Source organism: Chlorocebus sabaeus, chromosome 11 (assembly GCF_047675955.1).
Source record: "Chlorocebus sabaeus isolate Y175 chromosome 11, mChlSab1.0.hap1, whole genome shotgun sequence".
Lineage (NCBI taxonomy): Eukaryota > Metazoa > Chordata > Mammalia > Primates > Cercopithecidae > Chlorocebus > Chlorocebus sabaeus.
The window spans coordinates 53,483,036-53,495,885 of NC_132914.1; the positions used below are offsets into that span (position 1 = coordinate 53,483,036).

The 12,850-nt window shown below is 49.1% G+C and overlaps 1 protein-coding gene across 3 annotated transcripts; it reads right to left on the reverse strand.

Annotated features, from left to right (window-relative positions):
* Positions 1 to 10: 10 nt before the first annotated feature.
* Positions 11 to 12,271, reverse strand: PMEL (premelanosome protein). Of its 3 annotated transcripts, none has more exons than XM_037996972.2 (12): positions 12,098 to 12,271; positions 7,862 to 7,972; positions 7,557 to 7,703; positions 4,392 to 4,526; positions 3,840 to 4,001; positions 3,103 to 3,588; positions 2,866 to 2,976; positions 2,020 to 2,136; positions 1,696 to 1,780; positions 1,381 to 1,586; positions 1,191 to 1,278; positions 11 to 254 (listed from the first exon to the last, which is right to left on the reverse strand). In XM_037996972.2, the coding sequence occupies exons 1-12, from the start codon at positions 12,171 to 12,173 to the stop codon at positions 119 to 121; spliced, it is 1,860 nt and encodes a 619-aa protein (XP_037852900.1). In that variant the 5' UTR covers positions 12,174 to 12,271; the 3' UTR covers positions 11 to 118. The 3 variants fall into 3 exon arrangements, with proteins under 3 accessions (XP_037852900.1, XP_037852898.1, XP_008001775.1); XM_037996970.2 differs by adding an exon at positions 5,457 to 5,552 and having other exon boundaries at positions 2,866 to 3,588; XM_008003584.3 differs by having other exon boundaries at positions 2,866 to 3,588.
* Positions 12,272 to 12,850: the final 579 nt, after the last annotated feature.

The following is a 12,850-nucleotide window of genomic DNA, read 5'->3' on the forward strand; positions in this document are numbered from 1 at the left end:
AAAACCAGCATCAGGCTCTGAGTATTTATTTCGGTTAATAGTAGTCTCCCAGGGAAGACTGGGGGAAATATAGGTGTTTCTGTCAACCCAGGAAAATCACAGCATCATATGAGAGTACTCAGACCTCCTGCCCACTGAGGAGTGGGCTGTTCTCACCAATGGGGCAAGAGCGGAAGATGCGGGGTAGACGCAGCCAGTGACTGCTACTATGTGGCAGCTGGGGAATGGAGAAGGCTTGCTTCATAAGTCTGCGCCTGATATTGGGAGAAGGGATAAACTGGTTAGCAATGGACAAAAGTAGCTTGTCTGTGTGCTTCTCCAAAGAAGGGAACACACCTATATCCCAGTCTGCTTAGCCTTGATCCTAGCTCCCTCCCCTTCTCCTCAACTCCAAGGTTTACCCTCTCTTATTTCTGTGGTAACCTCTGTGCATTCCTCCCTCACTCCATAAGCTTCCCTGCCTGAGGATCATGCCACCCCAGGCCTGGGGGATCTGCCCTTCTTGCAGGTAGAAAACTCAGTTTACCCCAGGCTGGGCATGGTGGCTCACTCCTGTAATCCCAGCACTTTGGGAGGCCGAGGCAGGCAAATCACGAGGTCAGGAGTTTGAGACCAGCCTGGCCAACATGGTGAACCCCTGTCTCTACTAAAAATACAAAAATTAGCCGGGTGTGGTGGCAGGTGCCTGAAATCCCAGCTACTCAGGAGGCTGAAGGAGGAGAATCGCTTGAAACTGGAAGGTGGAGGTTGCAGTGAGCCGAGATTATGCCACTATACTCCAGCCTGGGCAAAAAGAGTGAAACTCCGTCTCAAAAAAAAAAAAAAAAAGAAAAAGAAAACTCAGTTTACCCAAACTGCCCCCACTCTTCATATTATTAACAACAGTCACGAATATCAATTATTGCACTCTTGCTTCAGAGCCAGGTGCTTTACTCATTGTTTCTAATCTTTACAGCAGCTCCACAGGGCAAGTATTAGTTTACCTACTTTTCAGAGGCTTAGACAGGTTAAGCTACTTCCCCAGGTCCCACAAACAAGACTGCAGCCCAAGTCTGGCTAACGTACAAGACTAGGCTCTTTCCTGGACACCATGCTTCCTTAAAGGGAGAGATGGTTTCTTCTCCCTTGAGGAAGAGTGAGTAGTGATAACAAGGGATAAGGGGGTCTGAGCTGTGTGATGAGGCTCTTACCTATATATCAGAGATGCAAGGACCACAGCCATCAACACCAGCAAGATACCCACGAACAGGGGAGCCTGCCCAAGGCCTGCTTCTTGACCTGTGAGAAGAATCCCAGGCACTGCTTCATTCAGTGTCTGCTCCTTGCCAGCTGCCCTCTATCCACTCCCTTCGTCATCTTAGCTCTTGTCCAAGGACCTACCAGGCATGATAAGCTGGGTGCTGACCACTGCCAGGCTGTTGGCATCAGCCAGAGACACATTGAGGCAGTATGTCCCCAGGCCACCCTTCAGTATCTGGTACAGAACCAGCTGGCAGGCTGGGCTGGGTGGCACAGGCTGGCACAGCTGCTGGGCAGGGGGCTGGCACCCTGGCGATGAGATCTCCATGCAGGCTTCCGTGGGCAGCCTGGAAGAGGTGTCACAATATATAAGGGGATCTGGGAAGGGACACTAAATGCCAGAGAGCAGAGAAACAGTCAACCCAAGAGTTATCAGCACACTAGTGGGACACTCACCCCCCTTGGCAGGACACAGTCAGCTCAAATGCATCTCCCTCACTGGATGGCACAACCTGCAGGATCTCAGCACTTTCAATACCCTCTGCAGAGTTGCAAGATTATCAAGTTAGGATTCCTCTACCTGGCCTCCCCAAAAGCCCATAGACAGGAAAGCCCCAGGGCTGCTCCACCAATCTCATCCCTGTGCTTTCAAATGAGGACTCTGGCATTTGGGTATTCTTCCTATGTAGGTGAGTAATTCCTCCCAAGGTGTGCTTCCACTGACCAGCCCTAGGCAGCACACAGCTGCCTCCATCAGCCCCCAAAGTAGGCAGGACTCACGGACGATGTCCAGGGTGACGGAAAAGGAACCATATCGATACAGAACACAGTCCAGGGGGACTTGTCTCTTCTCCAGCCTTAAGGTGGCCGTACCATCCAGCAGGGGGCCCAGGGAACCTGGCAGGAGAGGATTGAGGAGGCAAGATCAAGAGACAGATGACTCATCTGGAGGCAGAGGCCAAGCAGGCATTTTTTCAGGTTGAACCAGAGTTACTGGATTCTAGAGTCACTGGCTTGGAATCAGATAAGACCTGGTAAACTTTATTCTATAGATAAGGAAACTGAAGCCTAGAAGAAGAAAATGACTCCTCCAGAATCACAGTTAGGGGTGGCACTGGAGTTTTAAAAAATTCTCAAATGTTTATCACATCTCACACTATGCCAGGTCCTAGGCTAGACATTCAACATGTGTTAACTCATTCAAGCATCACTATTTCATTCCTCCCTTTTTGCTTTGGGATGGGAATCCAGGGTTGGGAAATGGAAGGATCAGGATCTCGGAATCTGGGAAGGATTTCTGTGCAATTATGCTTGAACAGAAAATGAGCTATAAATATTATGTAAATGATCACAGTCTGTTCCCTGGTCTCGCCAACCATTCTCAGCAGTAGAGAAAGCAACAAGCTCTTCTCTCATGGCCTAGGGGAAGACTTTGGTTTCCTGAACTCCAGATCTATTCCGTGTCATTAATAGAGACTGGAGGGCTTTATAGCCAGGCCAGTGAGAGCTCTGAGGGGACCACAGTGCTAAGCAAAGGATTAGGTAATGTCTGAGTCCTGGGTAAGACTTATAGAGTAGAGTAGGGTACCCCACCTCCATGAACCTCATTCACACTGGTCCTCTTACCTGTAATACTTTCCGTAGACATGATTGAGCTGGTATCTGGACCCTCAGGCTCAGGGGTAGGTAGCTCTCCAGCTGTGGTCTCCACCCACTCTGTAGTTGTTACCTGTGCAGCTGTGGTTCCAGAAGGCACTACAATTGACACCTCTGCAGGTGTCATACCTATAGCCCCTGGAGTTAACATCTCTGCCAGTGTGGTACCCATGACCTCTGAAACTGGCACCTTCTCAGGTGTCGTACCTGTGCTCTCTGCAGTTGGCATCTGCACAGGTGTAGTGCTTATGACTTCAGTGGTTGGCACCTGCACAGATGTGGTTCCAGAGGGCTCTGCAGTTGGCACCTGACCAGGTGTAGTACCCGCGACTTCTGTAGTAGGCACTCGGCCAGCTGTGGTGTCAGGGGCCTCTGCAGTTGGCCTGTGCCCATCTGTGGTGCCTGGAACTGGGGAGGAGCCACAGGAGGTAAGAGGAATGGCAGCCTGCAGGACCACCTGGGCAGTGACTGGGCCAGGCTCCAGATAAGTATGAGTGACCACAAGTGCCCGAGAGATCAGGGTTCCACTACTGTCTCCAAAGTCCCAGGTGTAGGAGAGGTCAGCTTCAGCCAGATAGCCACTGGGGTCATGGAGCTGGAGGGCAAAAGTCAGAGGCTGATTTCTCAGGAAGTGCTTGTTCCCTCCATCCAAGGCCCGCAGCTGGGACACGCTCACGGAGAAAGGCACCTGGTCTGGGATTGGAGCCAGAAAAGGTGAGAACTAGGCCTGAGCCACAACTTCTCCCTTCACAGCCACACTCTCCAACCCCAAGCTGACTGGCTGGCCCTTCACTGGCACTAAGCCTCACATTTCTCTGCCTAGGTCTTCCTGGCCCTTCTACTTTAAGTTTGCACAGCATTTCACCTTTCCCCTTTCCAGTCCATCCAAGCCTCCCTGCCTTCTCTTGCCCTATGACTGGCCTTGCCCCTTCCTAAACCCTTACCAGTAATGGTGAAGGCCGAGCTGGAATGAGCAAGAGGCACATAGCTCCGGGATCCCCGGCGATGGTAGACAGTCACTTCCATGGTGTGTGTGCCCAGCATTGCTCTGCCTGTTCCAATGCTCAGCCCAGACACTGGGCCCCCTAGAACTTGCCAGTATTGGCCTGAAGTTTTTGGAATGAAAGGAAAGGAAGAAGAGATGACTGGTCAAAGGGGACTGAGGGACAGGCTTAGAAACAGGGCACTGGAGATGGGAGGTCAGGAGGTATGATTACTTCTGAGGGTGTTTGGAAGGCTGTGATATTGGGGGACAGGGAAGGGGTCCTAATGAGGCATTCCATGGGGTAGGACTATAATTGAGGAAAAGCTGCCAGAAAGAATTATGATAGAGTTCAAGGGGGCTAGGTGCTATGGAAGAGAAAAGATGTAAGAGGAAAATGAAGATAAGAGAAAATCACAGAAGTTAAGGTGGAAGGGGCGGGCAAAAGAAAGGTGATCAGGTACAAAGAAGTAAACACAAGTGTAGATGACAGGCTGAGAAGGGAGTCCCTCACCCCAGGTCTTCCAGACATAAACAAAGCTTCTCTTCTGAGACCAAGGACCAGATGGGCAAGGTCCACCATCAGGGAAGATGCAGGCATCATCAGTTTCCTGGGGATACACTGGCTGTCCTCCCCACACCTGGCTCCCTGAAAGGTAAATACAGAGTCACTCTCAAACCCTGGCATTCTTTTTTATATACCAAAACCCCTAAAATTGTTCCCAGGGTATCAGAGAGGGGCTCTGGGAATATTCCCTAGCTAGAAAGTACATTCTCCATGGTATAACCATTTGAGGTGGCAGTTGGGGGCTGAGGGTGTGGAAACTACATTTTTCTTTTGGAGACAGGGTCTTCCTCTGATGCCCAGGCTGGAGTGCAGTGGTGTGATCACAGCTAACTGCAGTGTCAACCTCCCAGAGTCAAGCAATCCTCCTGAGTAGCTGGGACTACGGGTATGCACCACCATACCCAGCTAATTTTATTTTGTTGTAGAGACATGGTCTTGCTATGTTGCCAGGGCTGGTCTTGAACTCCTGGGCTTAAGCAATCCTCCCGCCTCAGCCTCCCAAAGTGCTGGGTTTATAGGCATGCACCACTGTGCCTGGCCGGAAGCTATAATTTAATTGGCCAGGTGTGGTGTCTCATGGCTGTAAACCCAGCACTTTGGGAAGCTGAGGTGGAAGGATTGCTTGAGGCAAGGAATTCAAGACCAGCCTGATCAACATAGCGAGACCCTGTCTCTACAAAATACATTTTTTAAAAAGTAGCCAGGTGTGGTGGTATGCACCTGTAGTTCCAGCTACGCCAGGGGCTGAGGAAGGAAGATCACTTGAGCCCAGGAGGTTGAGGCTGCAATTAGCTATGATTGCACCACTGTACGCCAGCCTGGGAGAGAGAGAAGGACCCTGATTCTAAAATAAATAAATAAAATAAGAAGAAAGAAAGAAAACAAAAAGAAGATATATGTGTATGTGTATATATGTATATACATAGCCACATATCAAAATATTTAGAGTGATTTGCTCTAGCTAGTGGAATAAAAATAATAGCACTAGGGGCCAGGCGCAGTGGCTCATACCTGTAATCGTAGCACTTTGGGAGGCTGAAGCGGTTAAATCACCTGAGGTCAGGAGTTCGAGACCAGCCTGGCCAACGCGGTAAAACCCTGTCTCTACTAAAAATACAAAAATTAGCCAGGCGTGCTGGTGGGAGCCTGTAATCCCAGCTACCCAGGAGGCTGAGGCAGGAGAATCGGTGGAACCTGGGAGGTGAAGGCTGCAGTGAGTCAAGACTGCACCACTGCACTCCAACCTGGGCGACAGAGCGAGACTCCGTCTCAAAATAAATAAATAAATAAATAAATAAATAAATACATAAATAAATAACAGCACTAGATAACATTTATTTAGCCTTTACTGTAGGCTGCAGCAGACACTACATTAAATACTTTACACATATTATCACATTCTAATCCTTACAACAATCCTTTTTTCTTCGGAAATGGAAACACAATGAGGTGGGCAGATCACTTGAGTTCAGGAGTTTGAGACCAGCCTGGGTAACATGGTGAAACCCCGTCTATACTTAAAATATAAAAGAATTAGCCAGGCATGGTGGCATGCGCCTGTACCAGCTACTCAGGAGGCTACCCCCAGCTACTCAGGAGACTAAGGAGGGAGGATCACTTGAACCCAGTAGGCGGAGGTTGCAGTGAGCTGAGATCCTGCCACTGCACTCTAGCCTGAGCGACACAGCCAGACTCTGTCTCAAAGAACAAAAAAAAAAAAAAAGGGAAACACAAAACAAGTAACTTGCCCAAGGTCACATATCAAGGACAAGTTTAAATATAGGTCTGTTCAACTTCTAGGTCCGCTGAATTCTGCTGTCCTCCACTTTAGGGACTGTAATTTTCTTTTCTTTTTGCTTTTTGAGACAGGGTCTCACTCTGTCACCCAGGCTGAAGTGCAGTGGCATGATCATGCAGTTTTGACCTCCCAGGCTCATGATCCTCCCACCTGAGACTCCTGAGTAGCAGGGACTACAGCTGTAATTTTCTTTTCTTTTTGTTTTCTCTGTTTTTTTTTTGTTTTTGTTTTTTTTTTCTTTTTGAGACGGAGTCTGGCTCTGTCGCCGGGGCTGGAGTGCAGTGGCTGGATCTCAGCTCACTGCAAGCTCCGCCTCCCGGGTTTACGCCATTCTCCTGCCTCAGCCTCCCCAGTAGCTGGGACTACAGGTGCCCGCCACCTCGCCCGGCTAGTTTTTTGTATTTTTTTAGTAGAGACGGGGTTTCACCGTGTTAGCCAGGATGGTCTCGATCTCCTGACCTCGTGATCCGCCCATCTCGGCCTCCCAAAGTGCTGGGATTACAGGCTTGAGCCACCGCGCCCGGCCGCTTTCTCTGTTTTCGTTTTTGTTTTTGTTTTTTTGAGATGGAGTCTTGCTCTGTCGCCCAGGCTGGAGTGCAGCGGCGCGACCTCGGCTTACTGCAAGCTCCGCCTCCTGGGTTCACACCATTCTCCTGCCTCAGCCTCCCCAATAGCTGGGACTACAGGCGCCTGCCACCATGCCTGGCTAGTTTTTTTTGGATTTTTAGCAGAGATGGGGTTTCACCGTGTTAGCCAGGATGGTCTCGATCTCCTGACCTCGTGATCTGCCTGCCTTGGCCTCCCGAAGTGCTAGGATTACAGGTGTGAACCACTGCGCCCAGCCTTCTCTGTGTTTTAAAATTTTAACTACAATGAGTATGTATTACATATATAACTTGTTTTAAAAAGTAGAGGAGGAGGCTGGGCGTGGTGGCTCACACCTGTAATCCCAGCACTTTGGGAGGCCAAGGTGGGCGGATCACAAGGTCAGGAGATCAAGACCATCGTGGCTAACACAGTGAAACCCCGTCTCTACTAAAAATACAAAAAAAAGTAGACATGGTGGTGGGTGCCTGTAGTCCCAGCTACTCGGGAGGCTGAGGCAGGAGGATGGCGTGAACCTGGGAGGTGGAGCTTGCAGTGAGCCAAGATCGCACCACTGCACTCCAATCTGGGTGACAGAGCGAGACTCCGTCTCGAAAACAAAAACAAAAACAAAAAAGTAGAGGAGGAAGGGGCATTCCCTGAGCTCACTGGGCATACCAGGGAACCTGAGCCCTAGGAATAAGGACCTAGAATAGAGAAGTACTCACCATTGATGATGGTATTGTTGACCCAGATAACCTGCCCATCTGGCAATACCTTTTGGCTTCCAGGGAAGTTCAAGGCAATAGAGAAGGAGGCATTTGCACCAATCAGTGTAGGTCCATCATTACTGACCTTGAGAGACACTTGACCACCTGGGAAGGAAAGCTACATTAGCTGGGACTCCTGGGCTTCCCCTCCCTGTATATGTTTCCTCTCCCTTTCTTCCCAAGCTACAATCAGCGCAGGTCATCTTGCTTTTTTCCTCATCCCATTCCTACCATGCCCTCCCCTGGAACTTCAAAGTTCCTACCTCTCCAGCAGTCAAGTCTCTGGGCTTCTGTCCACTCTGGATACAGCTGCCTGTTCCAGGCTTTGGTTCTGAGTTGCCTTGAGACACCAAGCCAGTCCTGGTTTCTGGGTCCTAAAAGGAATGTGCCATGAAGGGCCCTAGGATCCTTTCAGTCCCTTTTCAGGGATAATACTCTATTCATGTCACCCAATTCATTCTCACATTCGAAGTGCTTTTTTTTGCGGGGGGGGGATGGAGTTTCACTCTTATTGCCCAGGCTGGAGTGCAATGGCACGATCTCAGCTCATTGCAACCTCTGCCTCCCAGGTTCAAGCAATTCTCCTGCCTCAGCCTCCTGAGTAGTTGGGATTACAGGCATGTGCCACCACGCCCGGCCAATTTTGTATTTTTAGTAGAGATGGGGTTTCTCCATGTTGGTCAGGCTGGTCTCGAACTCCCGACCTTAGGTGATCTGCCTGCCTCGGCCTCCCAAAGTGCTGGGATTACAGGCATGAGCCACTGTGCCTGGCCGAAGTGCATTTTTAAAACTCATTTATTCGGCTGGGCGTGGTGGTTCATGCCTGTAATCCCAGCACTTTGGGAGGCTGAGGCAGGCAGATCACAAGGTCAAGAGATCAAGACCATCCTGACCAAAATGGTAAAACTCTGTTTCTACTAAAAATATAAAAATTAGCTGGGTGTGGTGGTGTGCGCCTGTAGTTCCAGCTACTCGGGAGGCTAAGGCAGGAGAATCGCTTGAATCCGGGAGGCGGAGGTTGCAGTGAGCCGAGATTGCCCCAGTGTACTCCAGCCTGGCAATAGAGTAAGACTCCACCTCAAAAACAAAAAACAAAAAACACCCTTATTTACTTATTATTATTATTATTATTATTATTATTATTATTATTGTTATTATTTGAGATGAAGTCTTGCTCTACCCCTAGGCTGGAATACAGTGGCGTGATCTTGGCTCATTACAGCCTCTGCTTTCTGGGTTCAAGCAATTCTCGTTCCTCAGCCTCCCAAGTAGCTGGGACTGCAGGCGCCCATCACCACACCCGGCTAATTTTTGTATTTTTAGTTTTGCCATGTTTCATGGTTTTGCCATTTTGGCCAGGCTTGTCTCAAACTCCTGACCTCAAGTGATCCGTCTGCTTTGGCCTCCCAAAGTGCTGGGATTATAGGTGTGAGCCACTGTGCCTGACCTGTTTTGTTTTAAATCAAGATATAATTCACATGCCATAAAATTTATTTTTAGCCAGGCACTGTGACTCACGCCTATAATCCCAGCACTTTGAGAGGCCAAGGCAGGTGGATCACAAGGTCAGGAGTTCAAGACCAGCCTGGCCAAGTGAAACCCTGTCTCTACTAAAAATACAAAAATTAGATGGGCATGGTGGCAGGTGCCTGTAGTTCCAGCTACTAAGGAGGCTGAGGCAGGAGAATTGCTTGAACCCGGGAGGCAGAGGTGGCAGTGAGCCAAGATCTCGCCACTGCACTCCAGCCTGGGCGACAGAGCAAGATTCCGTGTCAAAAAAAAAAATTTACTTTTGAACATGATCAAATTTGTGTTTTAGAAAGATCATGATGGCAAGCAGTGAGGAGGATGGATTAGAGGCTGGCAGAGATTGGGCATGGGGACAGGGTAGACAAAATTATCGTAACTGACCAAGAGAGGTCTGTGAAGAAAAGGATATGCTGGACCTCCATCTGCCCTACCCAGGTCCAACAACTATCAACACCTTGCCGCATTTGCTTTGTTTATCCTTACTAGTTGTTGTTTTTGTTTTGGCTAAAGTATGTAAAAGCAAATCCCAAACATTGTATTATTTTAACCCTACAAATTTAAAAAATATGAGTATTTTCTTGCATAAGTACAATGCCATTTCATGCTAGACAAAATTATCAAACTCAGTCCATATAAAATTTCATGAATATCTAGAAAAATGTCTTATGATTTTTAAAATCAGGATCCAAAATATAAGCACAATCTTTTTTTAAGAGCCTTGGGTGGGTGGGTGTGAACACACTCTTTCCGGGATACATTAAGGAATGTAGTAAAAGAAAAAGACTTGAAACTGCAGCACAGCGAGGAAAGTCAGATCAAGAACTTCCTAGAAATCTGTGAGACTAAGCATCTAGGGAGAAAGCGGGGCTGGGATATAATGCATATATTTCAGCACAACAGAAACTACTTTCACCCCATTTTCCCCTTTCCTGCAGAAGCCTCTCTCCCCTCCCCTCCAATCTGTATAGCAAAAACTACCCTCACCCCATTTTTCCCTTTCCTGCAGAAACTTCCTTCCCTTTCCCCTTTTCTTTCCCCTTTCCTTTTCCTTTTCCTTTCCTTTTGATACAGGGTTTTGCTCTCTCACCCTGAGTGCAGTGGCACATTTATCACTCACTGCACCCTCAAACTCCTGGGCTGAAGCCATCTTCCTGATTAGCCTCCCAAGTAGCTAGGACCACAGGTGCTCACCACCAGGCCCAGATAATATATATTTTTTTCTTTTTGAGACAGAGTTTCGCTCTTGTCGCCCAGGCTGGAAGGCTGGAGTGCAATGGCGCGATCTCGGTTTACTACAACCTCCGCCTCCTGGGTTCAAGCGATTCTCCTGCCTCAGCCTCCTGAGTGGCTGGGATTACAGGCATGCGCCACCACGCCCAGCTAATTTTGTATTTTTAGTAGAGACTGGGTTTCTCTATGTTGATCGGGCTGGTCTCAAACTCCCGACTTCAGGTGATCCACCTGCCTTGGCCTTCCAAAGTGCTAGGATTACAGGTATGAGCCACCATGCCCGGCCTAGGCCTGGCTAATTTTTTTACTTTTTGTAGAGACAGGGTCTCACTATGTTGCTCAGGCTGGTCTTGAACTCCTGAGCTCAAGCAATCCTATGGCCACGGCCTCCCAAAGTGCTAGGATTACAGGTGTGAGCCTCCTCATCTCCTTTCTTTTTTATTTTTTTGAGACAGAGTCTTGCTCTTTTGCCCAGGCTGGAATGCAGTGGTGTGATCTCAGCTCACTTCAACCTCTGCCTCCCAGGTTCAAGTGATTCTCATGCCTCAGCTCCCAAGTAGCTGGGATTATAGGGACGCACCACCATGCCCACCTAATTTTTGTATTTTTAGTAGAGATGGGGTTTCGCCATATTGGCCAGGCTGGTCTGACCTCAAGTGATCCACCCACCTCAGCCTCCCAAAGTGCTAGGATTACAGGCATGAGTTACTGTGCCAGGCCTCATCCCCTTTCTTTTCTTTTTTTTTTCGAGACGGAGATTCGCTGTGTCACCCAGGCTGGAGTACAGTAGCGTGATCTTGGCTCACTGCAACTTCCACCTTCTAGGTTCCAGTGATTCTCCTGCCACAGCCTCCCGAGTAGCTGGAACTACAGGCATGCGCCACCATGCCCAGCTAATTTTTGTACTTTTAGTAGAGACGGGGTTTCACCATATTGGCGAAGCTGGTCTCGAACTCCTGACCTCGTGATCCACCCACTTCGGCCTCCCAAAGTGCTGGGATTACAGGCGTGAGCCACCACGCCCGGCCTCATCCCCTTTCTAATGTGTGCTGTAACCCTAGTTGATTCTGCTGGGGGAGGATCTGGAATCATCTCATTGAGCATCCCACCACTAGAGCAAGAGAAGTCATAAGATACCCCATTCATTCTCCACTTCCAACTCTCCTCAGAGCAGCACGGGACATTCCAGACCCTCTCACCACCTCAACCCCTCCCCTTGCTCCTGTCACGAGGCCCAATCCCCCAGAGCCCTTTCATGTGATTCTCAGCTGAGACCCCTCTGCCTATCTCTCCCAGCCCCAGAACAAAAGGTCTGGGCTGTGTTCACCCGTACCCATCACAAGGGGAGAGGATTGTATCTCCTTAGTCTTCTTACCCAATACTACATTCTCTGACTCCCCACTTTAAATCTCCTACCCCAAGAGACATTTCTTAAAAGAGTCTCCCGCACATTTCACCCCTTTGGAGCCCCTGCTCCAGCTCACTGCCAAGGAAGCCTCAGAATCAGTGCCACAGAGACCTTCTATTCTTCTGCCCCTCCAAGCATATGAGATTATTTTCAGGCTCAATCCCAAATCTCCATGTAGGGAGGGAGCCCAGGTGCCCACATTCTCACTAAATCAAATGAGTGGGAGACGCCTGAAATATTGCCGCTATCTCCCATTAGGAGGAGAGAAACCAGAGCAGGGGGAATTCATCCCCAAGTTCACACCTGCTCATGTCCACATATCCACACATACCTTTTGTAGCCCCCACAGCCAGCAAAGCACCTATCACAGCCAAATGAAGAAGGCATCTTTTTAGCACCAGATCCATTGTGTTCTTCCCTCCAGCAACCAAAGGCACTGGGGGGACTGGGATAGGCCCCTATATAAGAAAAGGGTGCTCATTTGCATAGCCCTTCCTCTTCTCCCTCAGAGAAGGCCTGGGAGGGGCCAGAGAAGAGGAAGAAGGAAAAACTGACAAAGGGATCCTGGTCCCTAGACATTGCTTTCCCATCCTGCTACTCAATGGCAGTTTCTGGTTTCACTGGGTCACTCTCATATACTCCCGGGCAAGGGCTGACTGAAACGCAGCTGCATAACACATACCAGACACAACAGTTCATCATGGGAGAGTGAATTAAACCAGGAACTTCTCAAAAAAAACAGAAAGAGAACCCTGCATCCCAAAACAGAGACAGCGTAGGCTATGAGGCAGAGGCAATGACTCCTCTGAGGCCCAGGAATTCTTTACAACGAGATTCCTAGTTTCCTGCTTTTCAAAGGAGGCTCCTGGGCCAGGTGGAATTTAACCTTAGGTCGATACATATTTTCCCCAGGAGTGGTGAAAATAGTGAGTTAGAAATCAAGAAATCCCTACAGACTAGAGACACAGGTAGGAAACTTGGACCCAAAGTAGGTACTTGGGAAGACTGTTCAGCCGCCCCACCGAGAAAGAAATTTGTCTAGCCCCCGAAGAACCAAACTTGCCTGGGGCGGGGTCATTTGCGG

Coding starts and splice junctions, on each gene's coding strand:
- PMEL (XM_037996970.2), bottom strand. CDS start 12,173: ATGGATCTGGTGCTAAAAAGATGCCTTCTTCATTTGGCTGTGATAGGT. Junction 4,527..5,456: donor CCAAAGTGCTACGATTACAG/GTATGAGCCACT, acceptor TTTACCTTTCAG/GGAGCCAGGTGTGGGGAGGA. Junction 1,587..1,695: donor ACTGTGTCCTGCCAAGGGGG/GTGAGTGTCCCA, acceptor CACCTCTTCCAG/GCTGCCCACGGAAGCCTGCA.